Consider the following 15,790-nt stretch of genomic DNA (forward strand, 5'->3'; position numbering starts at 1 on the left):
AAATGTCTCTTGCCCTTACCTTGATTTCTAAACCAGAATCTACTCTGAATTTTCTTCACATTTCAAAAGGTATACTCTCGCTCTTCCAGTGCCAAACACTTCAGACATTGAGAGAAAAAAGGATAAAAATAAGAAAAAGACTTCCAAAGATTCAATCAAAGAAGACTCAAATTACTCAAGGGACATGACTCACTTTTGATTCACCCTTAGATAAAATGTGTTATTTTATTATGGTAAGGCTAGCCACTCTTAGAGTACTCTCGAAAACAATGTGAAGAGGCTCTAATTTCCTCCATCGAAAATCCGTCATGGTTATTACCTCTTTGGGTTGCTCGGTTTTGATGCCCCTAGCTTAAAAGGATATCAAAGTAAGTCTTGTCGACACTACTCGGATTCTAGAATCCTGCCATATGTAGAGGTTGGTTCTCCGTCTCCTTGATTTCTCTCTTCAAAAGAAGTCACAACTGTTGCCTTCCAAGTTTTCAGTCTAAAAGACTACTTGTATCAACTTTCGCTTGCACTAGAAGGACTTTCTAGAAGAGCTTGAGTTCAAAAGGGTAGGATGTTCTGGTTCAAACGATTTGGACCGAATCTGGTCTAGCCAGACTACCTACGTACCCCAAAAATGGAGGATCAGATCCACGTAGTTCGCTTTGGGGTTTTTCAAAGAAAGGCTTAGCATTTAGCTTCAAAATTTTGAAAGGGATTTTATCCCAAGGTTTGACCGAACTTGAATTAATCAAGTTGCCTACGTACCCCTGAAGAGTTGGGGATCAGTTCCGACGTAGTTCGGGCGCATAAATGCCCCGGGTTTATACTGTGTTTGAAAAGAAATTGTTTAATTTTGCTTTTGGCCCAAAAGGTTTATAGAAGGATTTTTAAACTTCGGAATTTTGGCCATAAAAGTTCAGACGTCCAAGGATAGCCTCCTTATGTATTTGATGTACAAGCTCTTTTGCTTAAGGTTCAAAGACTTAGAAAATTTTCTAGGAGTCTGACGGCATGTCAGGCAAAGCTACAACCACTGTGCTCCACTCCCATCTTGAAGATCTTAAACATAAATAAATAAACGAAAAGATAAGAGACGTTTTGAGAGAAGATCTTTTTCTTTTAATACGTTTAACTTTCTCTATACCCTCTTTAAATAGATGGAGTTAATTTACATTTGAAGTAATAAGAGAAGACAGCTACAAAAAATTAAATAATAGAAAATAAACTAAATTACCAAATCAAGATTATTTATCAGCTAACCTAATCTCTTAACAAAAAATATGAGATAATTAAACTGGGACTTGATAAACCGTTTGAATTATTTTCAACACTCCTCCTTAATTCAAACGAATTTTAATGCCAAGCAAGCAACATAGCTTGTAAAACCTCTTATTTGGAAGTGTTTTGTAAACATGTCAATGAATTGATCCTCCGTGTCGCAATTCTCTAGCATGATTTCTTATGCAGAACTGAATTTTTTTTATCATTGCAATAGTTGATTTATTATCACAATATATTATCGTAGCTCCATCTTGCTTTTCTTTCAAATCGAACAGCATTCTTCATAGCCATACTGTTTGCCATGCTGCACTTGTTACAATGTATTATGTCTTGCATTCTTCATCCAAGAACCAAGATCCGATGCAAAACCTGGAGTATTTTTCCTATCATATGCACATCCAGCCCAATCCTTGTTACTATTACTAAAACGTTTAAAGTCATTCACTTGACCATACATGATCCCTTAATTCATTGTTCCTAGAGTGTATCTTAATACCCTTTTTGCCGCATCAAGGTGATGCTTACTTGGAATTTGCATAAATTTTGAAAGTAAACTTACAATAGCATTATATCAAGCCTTGTATGAGTTAAATATATAAATAATGCAAATGTGTAGTAGCGTAATGGTTGATTCGAGGTCCCGAGTTGATCCAACCATGTCTTTGAAGCTCTCAGTTTTTTATCTGAGAGATCTGATCAATTCGATCGATCATTTGACCCTCGAATGGCTGGGATGCACTGCTTAAATAAGCCCAATAATCATGATCCTGAATTCTTTTGCATCGGATTTTCAACTCCGTGATCTAGCATGGTCTTTTCATTAGTGCTTATGGGTATCATTGTAGGATTACAATTGACATACTTTTATTGACATAAAAATACTTCATGAGAAGCATCGGTCCTGCACACAAGGTGTTTGTGAAATTGCTTAAGAGAAGCAAGGTTGAGAAATTGACTAGCCACACATTTAAGGTGGAGCTTTTTTATGAGAATACAGAAGGATCCAATTGTTGATAGTGGGAACCAAGGAGAATGTTACTGATATGCTCACTAAGGTGGTTCAAAGAGAGAAGTCGGATCAGTATTTATCTTCTCTTGGCTCCAAGAAGGAAGGCTCGACATGCCAGTGATATGCATCAAGGTGGAGATTGTTGAGTTGGTGATACAAAATCACCGGTTCTATTTCAGTCTCGAAGTGGGTCCCACTTAGTCCTTTTAAGTGGGATGTGTTTTATTTCTCGATGTGGTTTGCATATGAAAGAGAGGGTTTGAAGAAGAAGGGAAAATGTAGAGAAGAGAAGAGAAAAGGGTAGGGCAAGACAAGATGGGTTTTCTCTTGGGGGGCCCTACTAAGGCTTTTGTGGCGAAGCAAAAGCAAGGTTCTTCTTCTTGAGGAGAAAGTTAGGGCAAGGAAAGAGGGGTTTTCTCTTGGGGGCTCTAGGAGGGCTTCTGTGGTGAAGCAAAAGCAAGGTTCTTCTACTCAAGATTGAGGAGAAATTTAGGGTAAGAAGAGGGTTTTTCTCTTGGGCTCTTGGAGTCTTTTTGTGGTGAAGCAAAACGGGGTTTTCTCCTTGTTCTTGGCAGCCAACTTCTTCTTCCATACTTCTTCTCTACTGGGTTTTCTTCTTTGCAAGTTAGGCATAGTGTTGGAGGGTTTTCCAAAGGGCTCATACCCGGTGTAGAGATTTGAGGGTTGGTTTGGGGTTGCATAGAAGGTTGGAGAAAAGGGTTTCTCGGTGGCTTTTACCGGTGGAGGTAACATTGTACTATTTTGTTTCTAAATGGTGGATTGTGTGTTGCCATGTCCGTGGAGTAGCCTATTATGGTGAACCACATATATTCTTGTCTTCTTATGGTTGCTTGTGATTTGCTCCCTTTTGTGGTTGTGGTTTGTTGGCATATATTTTCTCCATCTTGTTGTGCAAGATCTTGAGTTTTTCCTTGTGTTTGCCGGTGGTAGATTGGCGGATGTTATTGGCGGTGGGTTTTGGCCGCTACAAAAACACCCCCTTTCTATACATGAGTGCCAACCAAAGCAAGACTCAGAAGTATACTTCATGTCTGAATACGCCTTCTATCTTTCACCATCTACCTCGATGACAACTGCAAAGAACAACTACACATCCTTAACTGGCAGGATGAAGATTACAGAACCCAAGAGCATCACATCACATCTGGATGCCCCCTCCATGCCGTCGTCATCTCTCTCCAAGAGTGGAACACCCGGTTCTCTAGTATTGTATGCTTCATTAGCTAACACATCCGCCACATAATTTCCTTCTCTGTATCGGTGCTGACACACCTGAGAAAGGATTTCCATAAGAGATAGTATTTCTACCTAGTAGTAGAAGATGGACCATGGATGGATGCCTTTTTTAGTCGTGAGATTTATGATAACATTTCTTTTTTCATGATAAAATTTCTATTCGATTAGATCCATAGATTGAGGATGTTAAGAGTTCTGTAGAGGCGCAAACTGTCTAACATTGCCATCGTTTCTGCCACCATGTTGGTTGTTTCCCCATAGTAAAAGGAGAAACCTGAGACCGCTAGCCCGCTTGAATCTCGAACCACTCCTCCCACAGCTCCTCGATTGCCCCTAGAGGCCTTGTCGATGTTCAGCTTGTGAACCCCCTTCTCTGGCCTATGCCACCAAATCCACATGTCGTGATTCACCTTGGCCTATGGGCAACAAATTAATTGAATAACATCCAAATATAGCCTATCCTCCATGCTTAGATCTTTAGATCTGCTATGAGAAAATTTGGCACCCTTTAATCCTCATATTATTTGTTTTTCAAGCCAGAAAGTACCATAGTTTTTTTTTCTTGAATGACAAGTACCATTGCTCTTTCCATCCATTTTTCTCCTACATCTCTCTTTCCATGTAGTCCATATAACCAGCACAACTGACATCCGAAGAAGCTCGCCTGCTTGCTTGATCTTTTTGCATCCATGATTCATCCAATCTCGGACAAGGCTCCTCGCATGTTGCTTAGGAAGAAGATGGACAACCCAGATATTGGAAAAACCCCCGAAGATGACTTGCCAAGTCACTAGTAGAGAATAGATGGTCAAGAGTTTCTATTTTGCTTCAAAAATAGTACATGCACTTCGACACTAACCGAACATTCAAAACTTGAATTCTGGAATCTAAATCCACTGCTTTGTTGAAAAACTTCCACAAAAAACATGTCACATTGGGTTCGAGCCATGCTCATGCCCAAGCTAGTTTGGCACTTTTAGGTCTGCGGAAAGGCCATGCCGAGTTGGTGGAGAAGATGCCTGAAGTTGTTCCACTCGAAATCATCTTATCTTAGTAAGAAGAAAATCAGGTCCTAACACCATTTAGAATACCTTCCCACAATGGAGGCAGAAACCTTTGGATCAGATCCCACTTACAATCACTAAAATCATTGAGGGGATCTTTGATTTGCTACTTCAAATCAATCCCGACCCTGGTAGTTGTGTATTCAATTAGAGGGCTGCTGCCTTGCCAAAGATCTGTCCAAAAGAAAATGATGCCCTCACCAACTGTCTATCTGGCATATTCAATCCTAATAGTATTTGTTTCAAGAATGTCTCTCCATTGTTTTGAACTGCTCGGGTAGAAAACAGTTAAGTTGAGGTGGAGTCCTCTGCAGTACATTGATTTCATAAATTTACTCCATAGAGAATGGTTGCTATGCAACATATGAAGAGCTTTCATGCGAAAGGCAGTACACACATCCTGCAAATCCCACCCACATCATTAGGCTTGTAAATCCGCTTCTGAGATACCCAATGGTTCTTGGCCCCAAACTTTGAATTCCCCCAGCAGAAATTTTGAAGGATATTATCAATGCGATGGAGGACCTTCTTGGATGACTAATGGCAGACGATATATATTGGCAAGCTCCCCAAGACATGATTGATGAGCGTAAGATCCCCCTGCATGTAGCATTTTTCCTTTCCACCCTTCAATCTTCTTTCTTACTTTTTTCACTAGTCGATCAAAGTATGCCACTTTTATTCTTCCAGAGAAAATAGGAGCACTCAAATACATGATTGGAGCCCTCTTTTGGAGAAAGCCCCTGTCGATCGCCATTTGTCTGCTTAAAGACATCTTATCTGAAGTAGTGTAATTGATTTTACCTAAATTCACCAACTGCCCAGATATTTTCTCATATCTTCCTAGGCAGTGGTTGATCCGAGAAAGACTGATTTTGCCTTAGTTCAAGAAAATTACCATTTTGTCAGCAGAAAGACAATGCGAAATAAGATACTCCTCTGACTTCTTTGGAAGTATTTATCTTTCCCTGGATGGAAGAGGTGGGATAGCTCTCTGCATTGCACCTCCTCGGCCAAAATAAACAAACGAGGAGAAAAAGGGTTGCCTTGCCTGAGTCCTCTTGAGGACTTGAAATACCCAAACGGCTCCCCATTCATCATCACCGAGAACCAACAGGTTTGCGGGACTTCTGGCGTAGGCGGAAGCATGCGGAATAGCCGAAGAACAACGTCTTCAACCTGATAGAAGAAGATAACCGTCTTTTTGGATAAAACTCTTGAATCCACAAGAGGAAAACCTTAAATCCACAAGGAAAGAAGAAATAGAAATAAGTTTATTCCATGAAAGATCTCCTTTTTCAGATAGTACAATCACATATTTATAGAGTTTTTCTCTAAGATTAGGATAACCTCAAACTCTACCTAACTCGTATCTCTAGGACTCCTAACTTTTCTCTAACTATTAATCACTTTTACAAATAAAAATAAACAAAAGAAAAGAAAATTGATAAACATGTCCTACATCAACTTCCCCAAAGAAACTTCTCCAATGGTTAGAAAATCTGAAGCACTTTAAATTTTTTTGGAGAAACTCCAGTTCAACTTGTCATAGCTTTTGTCATGTCAATCTTGAGTATAACGCCCAGCCTCGAGCTTTCCTCCGACAACCATCATCATTTCCTTGACTGTAGAGATGTTGTTGGTGATACGCCTGCCTTTAACAAAAAGCACCTTGATTAGGGAGTTAGTATACTACAGCAACAAATGTAAGCATTCTTCGCCTTGTCAATTTTTCTTACCTGCTTTGTTATTAATTTTTATGGGTGAATATGTAATACAAGTTAATTGTAAGGGTGTCTATACCAGCCCACTTATTATTATTCTTCAAATGAGAATATGGAGAGCTATGAATTATGGGCTAGTAGTTCACATACATATTGGGTTCACACATATTGGGTTCCATTCTAATGAGCTTAAACATCTCAGTCACTGTTTTCTCTATCTGAATTAGGTTCTTTCTCATTGTCAATGCTTATAAATATATTCCTGTTTTGTATGTTAATTGTAAAGGTCACTATACCAGCCCACTGATTATTATTCTTCAAATGAGAATATGAATAGCTATGAATTATGGGGCTAGTAGTTCTCATACCAAATTGGGTTCCATTCTAATGAGCTGAAACCTCTTAGTCACTGTTTTCTCTATCTGAAATAGGTTCTTTCTCATTGTCAGCTTATACAAATATTCCTGTACAGAAGATAATATTAAGAACACGCTGTACCTTTTTAAAAATGAATGACATTATGAAATCTTCATTGACATTTTCTAGGTTACTAAACAAAGCTTGCATCATTACAAATCCTCAAGAGGAGTTAAACTCTGATGGCTCGTCAGCGAATCCCTGGAATCTATGCACAGTCGAGCAAGTAGAAGAGCTAAAATCACTGATCAAAGTGATCCCAATGTGGTCTACAGGAATCGTGATCGCTGTAAATATTAGCCAAAACTCCTTTCCAGTGCTCCAGGCAAACTCCATGGATCGACACCTCGGACCAAAATTCCAAATCACTGCAGGATCCTACGGCATATTTTCAATTGTTACTATGACAATATGGATTGCAATCTATGATCGAATAATTGTCCCCCTAATGGCAAGGTTAACCGGAAGACCACGTGGATTTAGCCTGAAACAACGTATGGGCATCGGTCTACTACTAACGTGCATCGGGACTGGAACATCGGCCATGGTTGAGAGCGTTCGACGGAGAAACGCAATCCGCCAAGGTTTGTCGGAAAATCCGCTCGGTGTGGTGGACATGACTGCAATGTGGCTAGTACCACAGCATTGTCTTACTGGCCTAGCTGAGGCTTTTAATGCAATCGGGCAAATAGAGTTCTACTATTCTGAGCTCCCTCATAGCATGTCAAGCATTGGGGTGGCCCTTTTTTCTCTAGGGATGGCTATTGGAAACTTGATGGCAACAGCAATAGTAGGGGTTGTGGATCACTGCAGTAAGAGAAATGGGAAGGATAGTTGGGTTTCAAACAACATTAACAAGGCCCATTTTGACTACTACTATTGGATCCTTACTGGCTTGGGTTTACTTAACTTTCTCTACTTTTTGCTTTGCAGTTTCACTTATGGGCGTTGTAAAAAAGATAGGAATAGGGTGTTGGATGAGGGGGATGAGACAAAAGAAGAAGAGGAGGGAAATCCTAGGGAAGTATCTGTGATGTTTTGAGTTTCATGTGTGTATTTTACAGTTATATTACTAAAGAAAACTTAATTGGAGCCATTCCTACAAAAAGATATAAGCATTTTACTTGTTCTGATTTTAATAATCTATTTACTGAGTAGATGTAAGGTAGAGAAATTTGAATCTAGCTCAAGAGGAGGGAAATGCTTGGATAATACTTTGAATGCATTGGATACGGAAGAGATTTTGTGAGAACATTTTTTAACGCAGAAATTTATCTGCCCCGGGGCGGACCACCAAGTAAATATAGAAATTTTGGAGAGATGCTAAAAACGAGCCCATGGCTAGGCATGTGACAGCGCCGCACACCTGCAAGTAAACTTGGGTTCTATGGGATCCCTGCAATGAGTAGTACCCGATGGAATCACGTCCGGTGAAGGAAACACGGCAAGATCTCCTTCTCTCAAAGGGAATAACACACATTTCTGAACACTATGTTGTCCCCAGTTTTTAGGGATTTCAATAACCAACTGTTGAAGTTGGCTGGTTAGGTTTAAGGTATCTTTCATATTTATCTTTTAGTTTTCTTTTTATTATTCTTAATTCTGATTGGTGGTAGAGTCCTAGTTGTGTTGAAACTTGAGATCATTGTAGACTTTTATATTTTCTTCTTATCTCTTAATGAAAACGTAGAGAAGATTTCAACCTAATTTCGTGCTCTTGTACGAGGGACTGGTTTCCCAAATGATCCGAATTTTCGTCTTCCTCGCTTTATCATGCAGGTACCTATCAACTAGTATCAGAGCTGGTTGATCTTGGCATGAAAAAAAGGAGTCAAGAACAATTCAGCCATGGAAGAGAGAGTGGAGAAGTTGGAAGACACCGTTAATAATCTGGCGGAGATGTTTTCCTAGTTTATAGAAAGTCAAAACCAGAAATCCGTTGAGTATGAGTTTCCCGTGGCAAGGCTACCTCTTCCAACTTGGAATTGGGAGGAAACGACGCATCAGGGTCTAGCGCAAAAGGAGGATCTGTTGAAACGAGGTACACTCGGTTGGATTTCCCTAAATACAATGGATCAGAAGACGAGCATTTTTTCCTGTTCCATCAAACTAATGAAGAAATGAAGATCCCACTATCTTCATTCCATATGGAAGGAGAAGCCCTCAATGGTTCCAATGGTATGAGAAGACTCATAAGAATATGGAGTGGAATGAGTTTAAATTAGCCTTGTGTGTTGATTTGGTCCTACGGACTTTGAAGACTTTGATTCGACACTCAGCTAACTTCAGCAAGCAGCTTCGGTACGGGAATGTCAAAAATAATTCGAGAGGCTGTCTAACATGGTTGAAGGATGGACTGAGAAGGCCTTGGTTGGGACTTTTGTGGGAGGCCTAAATGATGAATTGGTGGGCGAAGTTCAAGTCTTCCGTCCAAAGACATTGAATGACGCTACTAGCTTAGCACGCATGATGGAAGAAAAAATCCAGCGTGGTAAGGCCATGATTGAGCTCAATGTAAGCACCTCTACATCAGATCCAAAGCTTCTTTGAAAGCTTACGATAGGCGAGATGGAGGAGAGACGTGCTAAAGGGTTGTGCTATAACTATGAGGAGCGATTTGTTCCTGGTCACAAGTGCAAGCTTCCCCAATTTCAGTTGATTGAAGTTCTTGACAGTGACAAGGAAGAAGAAGATGGAGAAGAGCATCCGCCTTGAGGACATGGCAATTTTCAAGGGGAAGGGAGTGTTGAGTCTCCATTTTTTAGGGATTTCAATAACCAACTGTTGACGTTGGCTTGTTAGGTTTAAGCTATCTTTTGTATTTATCTTTTAGTTTTCTTTTTATTATTCTTAATTTTGATTGGTTGTAGAGTCCTAGTGTTGAAACTTGAGATCAGTGTAGACGTTTATATTTTCTTCTTATCACTTTATGAAAACGTAGAAAAGATTTCAACCTAATTTCGTGCTCTCGTACGAGGGACTGGTTTCCCAAACGAACCGAATTTTTTTCTTCCTCGCTTTATCTTTAGGTACCTATCACACTAAAACAAATTCGAAGAAAATAATCATTCTTTACGAAGTTTCATAGCTTGGGCATTATTCCAAGCAAATTTCTTTACAAAGTTTCTTACCGAAATCACATCCGGCGAAACAACCCAAATTACATTCCAGCAATAGGATTCATTTAACTTACAGTCATGTTTCCAATATTAGCAGCCAATAATATGAGCTTCAAATAACACACTAGTGCTATTGAAGAATTTTGCTATTGCATCTTCATAGAATCAGCCTTGGTAAGGATCTGTTGGCAGTACCTTCAAGCACATTGGAGCCTTAACAATTTGGATTGGTTAGCATTTTTTTAAGCAAGGAGAAGTGCCTTTATATCTAACTGAACCAGATTGGAAATTGCCAAAGGTTGACATAAAACTTATGGTCACGGTTCCAGGTTCAAGGGGTGAATGGATAAATCTTATCTGGAACTTTCCAGTAGAAAAACCTAACTTGGAGAAAGAGAGGCATGGAAGATTTCGAGGGTGGATAAATTAGTTCCCAAAGGTATGTGATTAAATAAATATTTGTGATGTCGCGCGGTCCGAAATTAAAGAAAAAGATTTTGGCTGGAAGAAATTTGTTGGGACTGATTTTGGGATATTAGGGTGATGAAAATCTTTTTTCCCAAAGATTCCAAGAGAGTGTTTTGTATGTTTATGAGTGAAAAAGAGGCTTTTTGGAAGAGAACGCACAAGAAAAAGAAATCCGGCGTCCTCTTTCAATCCCAATCTCTCCCTACAATTTTGGATACATTTCTAACCTTATGTAGTTTGTTATGAAACAAACTCTTATTTGATAAGGATTAATCCAAGCCATTGATTTCTGTTGAGTTGGCTTTCTTGAATTCAAACCCAATTGTGGTATGAAATAATATTATGTGCGACCTGGCTAAGGATCGCTTGGCCCGGCCCGTTTTATGTGTTTTCGGCCCAATAAGACTAACTTATTACACCCTTTATATAAAGGGGCTTTTAGGACTTCTTTTGTATTTTTCTACTTTTAGAAAGAGGGCTCAAAAAGGGAAAAAGGGTGTGCTAGGGTTTCTAGTGAGTTTTGGTGAGAGAGGCATTGATCTTCTCTTGTAATCTCTTAATCTTATGGTAGATCTTTTCTGTCGCCTCTGCCGTGGAGTAGGCTTTGCCGAACCACGTAAATCTTTGTGTTATTGCTTGTGTTTGTTATTTGTTTGCTTTGGTATTCAATTCGCCATTGAAATTGCAGATTGCATAAGAAGTGGGGTTTTCATAACAATTTCTATAAGGCCATCTGTGGTTAGGTTCAGATCCTAACAAAGTTGGGTGACCGTTTTCTCGAAACTCTGTGTTCTAGAAATCTATTCCTTTAAAGATCATTTATCATGAACATGTTCAAGTACGGAAAAAAATGTCATCTGACCCAAATATATATCTGCATTGATTCCCTACCTTATGGCCATCTACACTGACTGGGACTATTCGTCCAGTAGACCCACTGAGGATAGGCTACTTGACCAAAAAATGCCCCCAACAACAAAGCCTCCAAGACCAGATATAAGTGCTCTCAATCAAGGTGAGGATGCAGCATCCTAACAAGGGCTTTGGAACCCAATTTGTGCTAATTTTGCCTGACTTTTAATAGTAGGAAGTTGGTTGAAAGGAATGTCTCGAGCTCAGTAATAGCCACCAAATTTAAATTCCACGCACATTTGACATTCAATCGCAACCACTTGAAATTATGATGCACTCTCAAGGCCATCCTCTATATATTGAGGACCATTTTCCCAGGCAGGTGTTGTTGTTTTCTTCTGGTTTAGGGTTGGTTGAGAACGGGCATATATATTAATGAACTGACAATCCTATTTAACTTTATACAAAAATCCTATCTGGAACTTTCTTTTCTCCAGGTATAATCGATTCCGTTTGGTTGCCGGAATTTTTTGGTTCTTGGGATTTTTGTGGAACAAAAAACATCCTCGGATTTGGTGGGAAAAAAAACTCCATGGAAGTATCCCGGTAAATTAAAAATCCCATGTTTGAACGGCTTTGTTTGGTTGCTTGAACTGTTGGGGAGGAAAAAAATCTTCTGCAAGCTTATTTTTGGTTCCTGGAAGTTTTTTTTTTTCTTCCTTTCGTGCGGGGTTATTTTGGTTCCTGGGATTATTTTGGGCCCACCAACCAAACATGGGCGAACTGCGGAAATTCCACAAAAGTCCCAAGAATCAAAAAAATTCCGGCAACCAAACGTAGATCCCGGGTATATCACTTACAATGGTACACTCCTAGACCCCTTTCAGAAAAACTAAGGGATGAACTAATTATGCCTTCTCACACACACAGAGAGAGAGAGAGAGAGAGAGAGAGAGAGAGAGAGAGAGAGAGAGAGAGAGAGAGAGAGAGAGAGAGAGAGAGAGAGAGATTTAATGTTCATTTATTAAATAGTAGTACTGTTTTTAGCTTCATACAAACTAAAGAGGTATTTATTAGCAAGAAAAACCGATTTAGAGCTTGCTTTTGCGGTTCACCCCTTCAGGCTTGACAGCTGACATCCATTGCTTTCCCAAAGCAACCAACTCTCCTGTTACCTTCTTTCGAATCTCCACCATCATTGAAGACAATTTCCCCTGCGGGCCTAAAACCTTAGCTTCAATCTCCACTTCTTCCTGAAATAATGGGAAAATAACAACAACCCGTTTCTAATCATCAAAATTCCACTAATCAAGTTTAAGTTCCAATAAATTTAGCAATACCCATAAAAAGCATATGAACCCATCTGATAAACAGGCAAGATCAAACATCAATGACCTCGATTACTGCCCAATGTCATCGGTCCCACCTTGCGTATGATCTTAGCCATTGATACATTATTTAGAGTTTCACAAAGAGAAGTTGAACATTTTTTGTGGTAGTCCCTATCTCATTTGATATGGGATAAGAACTAATTGGGTCACCTATTGATGATCCACCATATCAAGGGTCTCAATTTTATTAATAAATTTTAAATTCAAGAGAGAAAAAGAGACATAAACATAGGATATTGATTTTATCAAGACCCTGAAGAGTAGTAGAAACCTAGATGGCAATGAGGGGACTATTCTTATCATGAAAGGGGGTGCCAGAATCACGTTTCCTGACTAAATAAAATAAATAAATTTGGGTTTTTAAGACGAACATTGATCTTAACCGTTGAAAAGTAGGAGATAACGAAATCAACGGACACTTTTATCTGGTTGAAGAAGGAAAATACAGTTAAAGACCCAACATCATCAATTAGGGTGGCAATTGCTCCTGCAGACCAGTTTCCATCTTTGTCCTGAAAAACAAATAATATTATATGGTCAAGAATTTCAGAAAGGTATTGAGAGATATAAAAGTAATTAGGAGGACAAATGAAAATCCAACCTCCGATTTTTCGGGTTTTTCATTCTAAACTATCTGAATTGGAGAAAAAAGAAGACCCAATTCAAATACCTAGAATAATAAAGAATCAAAGAAAGAAAAGGACAAAATGCTCAATTGAAACAAGAGAAAATGAAATAAAAATAGGAGATAAATCCTAAAAAAGGGATTTTTGCTGATTAGTCCCTGCATGGCAAAATAATTGCTTATTAGTCCCTAAGAAAAGCATATTACCTGAACAGTCCTACTTTTAGAAAATATTTGCTAAAAGATCCCTAAAACTCACGAACTTCAATTTTCTCCGTTAAAATTTTTAAAATGCCAAATTTACCCCCATCACATTTAATCCGTGTTAGCGTTTTTTGATTTCCCTTCCAATATTTTTGGAAAAAAACTATGAAATAAGCAACAATATTATCTCTTCCAGTATTGACTTTCTCTTTGACATTCTCCCTTATTCTTCTAAGATTAGAAGCCAAGCCCTAGTTCTTATTCCGAAAACAAAAGTTCGAAAAGGAAAAAAAATCTAAAATTTCTTATTTCTTACACAGAAAAAAAGAAAAAGCAAACCGACCCTATTCAATTTTTCAGTTAGGGACCTTCAGTTGATGATGTTATCCCTCCAAATTAATCAGAATCTGACATAATTCCTCAATGAAAAAAATTTCCATAGAAATAATTTTCCATCAGAGATATTTTCTTATAATCCAAATCAAGATAGAAATTTCTTAGAAAAGTTAGAAACGAAAAATATTCCAAAAATTTCTTACTTTATTTATCTATGAAGAAAAAGATAACTCAAACCAACCCTATTTAATTTATTTTAGAGGGATTTTTAATTTATGTACTTCCTAAAATGATTTTTTGTTGAAGGGTTTTTTACGAGAATATTGGAAGAGATAATATTGTTGCTTATTCCCTAGTTTTTTTTTTTTTTTTTTCCAAAAATATTGGAAGGAAAATCAAAAAACGCTAAGACTGGTTAAATGGGTTGGGGTAACTTTGCCATTTTAAACGGAGAAAATTGAAGTTAGTGAGTTTTAGGGACCTTTTAGTAAATATTTTCTAAAAGTAGGACTGTCCAGCTAATATGCTTTTCTTAAGGACTAATAAGCAATTATTTTACCATGTAGGGACTAATCAGCAAAAATCCCTAAAAGATAAAAATAAACCAATTAAAAAACCCAAAACAAAGGAAGAAACGTGCAAACCCAAAACAAACTAAAAATAAAAGTAATCATGTAACACCTTAAAATAACAAAATAACCATATTAAAATACTAAAATATGAATGAATCAAAAGAAGAAAAACACAAAATGCTCACTTGAAACAAGAGAAAATTAAGTAAAAAAAAGAAAGAAGATAATGTGATAAAAATTAAAATAAACCAATAAAAAGAACAACATCGAAACATGCAAACCCAAAACACATGAAGGGAAAAAGAAATCATGCAAACCCAAAACAAATGACGGAAAAGGAAATCATGCAAACCCATAAAAAACAACTCTGATCATAATCATCTAATGAGAGAAACATACAAACCCAAAAAAATGAAAAAATGAAAAGTACAGACTATACAACTCCGATCATAACTATCTAAAGGAAGAAACATGCAAACCCAAAAAAATGAGAAAAAAAAGAGAGTAGAGATTATACATGCATATGGTAGTGGTGGTCTTGAAGACTTACAGATAGATGGCTAGGCACAACAAACTTGCAAAAAAGGAGACCTTTCTCTGCTCTTAGGACTTCAAGTCCTTTGAGGGCGACAACATCTAAGGCCTTGAACTCTCTTGGCTTACCATCACCAAGGTCCTTCACTTGTCGTGCCCCTCCATTAGCTAGATTTTCCAACCAGTTCTTTGCTACAGGAGCTTTGTCCATCTCCCCAATTCTGACCCTGAAATTGATTCCAACACTCCACTTATATCAAATTTACTTCACGCATGCTCCCCAAAATTCGCACCTTCATTCATTTGTATTTAATTCGGGGAGATGAATTAGACACCCTACAAATTAGGCATGACACCTGTGTGTAATCGAGCGCATTGATCTTGTAGAATGGGAGTCCATATGGCCATGGTCCCACATCAAACAAATATACCATCAAGGGGTAGGATCATAGCCACGTGGCATAGGCGTGGCTGGGATGGGAAAGAACCTACCAATCACGTTTTTTAGGATTTTGCTATTTAGAAAAAACAAAAAGAAGACCCAATTCAAATACCTAGAATAATAAAGAATCAAAGAAAGAAAAGGACAAAATGCTCAATTGAAACAAGAGAAAATGAAATAAAAACAGGAGATAAATCCTAAAAAAGGGATTTTTGCTGATTAGTCCCTGCATGGCAAAATAATTGCTTATTAGTCCCTAAGAAAAGCATATTACCTGAACAGTCATACTTTTAGAAAATATTTGCTAAAAGGTCCCTAAAACTTACGAACTTCAATTTTCTCCATCTAAAATTTTAAAATGCCAAATTTACCCCCATCACATTTAATTGGTTTTAGCGTTTTGTGATTTCCCTTCCAATATTTTTGGAAAAAAAACTCGGAAATAAGCAACAATATCATCTCTTCCAATATTGACTTTCTCTTTGACGTTCTCCTTTCTTCTCT

General features: G+C 38.1%; 2 protein-coding genes across 4 annotated transcripts; one reads left to right on the top strand and one right to left on the bottom strand.

Moving 5' to 3' along the window:
- The first annotated feature begins 1,309 nt into the window (after nucleotides 1-1,309).
- LOC143853302 (protein NRT1/ PTR FAMILY 1.2-like) lies at nucleotides 1,310-9,642 on the top strand. Of its 3 annotated transcripts, none has more exons than XM_077363028.1 (3): nucleotides 1,310-1,370; nucleotides 6,873-8,298; nucleotides 8,523-9,642. In XM_077363028.1, exons 1-2 carry the CDS (start codon nucleotides 1,348-1,350, stop codon nucleotides 7,783-7,785), a joined length of 936 nt encoding a protein of 311 aa, XP_077219143.1. In that variant the 5' UTR covers nucleotides 1,310-1,347; the 3' UTR covers nucleotides 7,786-8,298; nucleotides 8,523-9,642. The 3 variants fall into 3 exon arrangements, with proteins under 3 accessions (XP_077219143.1, XP_077219150.1, XP_077219135.1); XM_077363035.1 differs by lacking the exon at nucleotides 1,310-1,370 and adding an exon at nucleotides 1,393-6,308; XM_077363020.1 differs by lacking the exon at nucleotides 1,310-1,370 and having other exon boundaries at nucleotides 1,393-8,298.
- A 2,545-nt stretch (nucleotides 9,643-12,187) lies between these two features.
- On the bottom strand, nucleotides 12,188-15,126 carry LOC143861782 (uncharacterized). Its single transcript, XM_077372713.1, has 3 exons — nucleotides 14,861-15,126; nucleotides 12,945-13,085; nucleotides 12,188-12,435 (listed from the first exon to the last, which is right to left on the bottom strand). Exons 1-3 carry the CDS (start codon nucleotides 15,053-15,055, stop codon nucleotides 12,274-12,276), a joined length of 498 nt encoding a protein of 165 aa, XP_077228828.1. The 5' UTR covers nucleotides 15,056-15,126; the 3' UTR covers nucleotides 12,188-12,273.
- Between the last annotated feature and the right edge of the window lie 664 nt (nucleotides 15,127-15,790).

The sequence above is a fragment of the Tasmannia lanceolata genome, unplaced genomic scaffold (assembly GCF_043159265.1).
Source record: "Tasmannia lanceolata isolate RefF3 unplaced genomic scaffold, GAP_Taslan_0.1 ptg000003l, whole genome shotgun sequence".
Taxonomy (NCBI): Eukaryota; Viridiplantae; Streptophyta; class Magnoliopsida; order Canellales; family Winteraceae; genus Tasmannia; species Tasmannia lanceolata.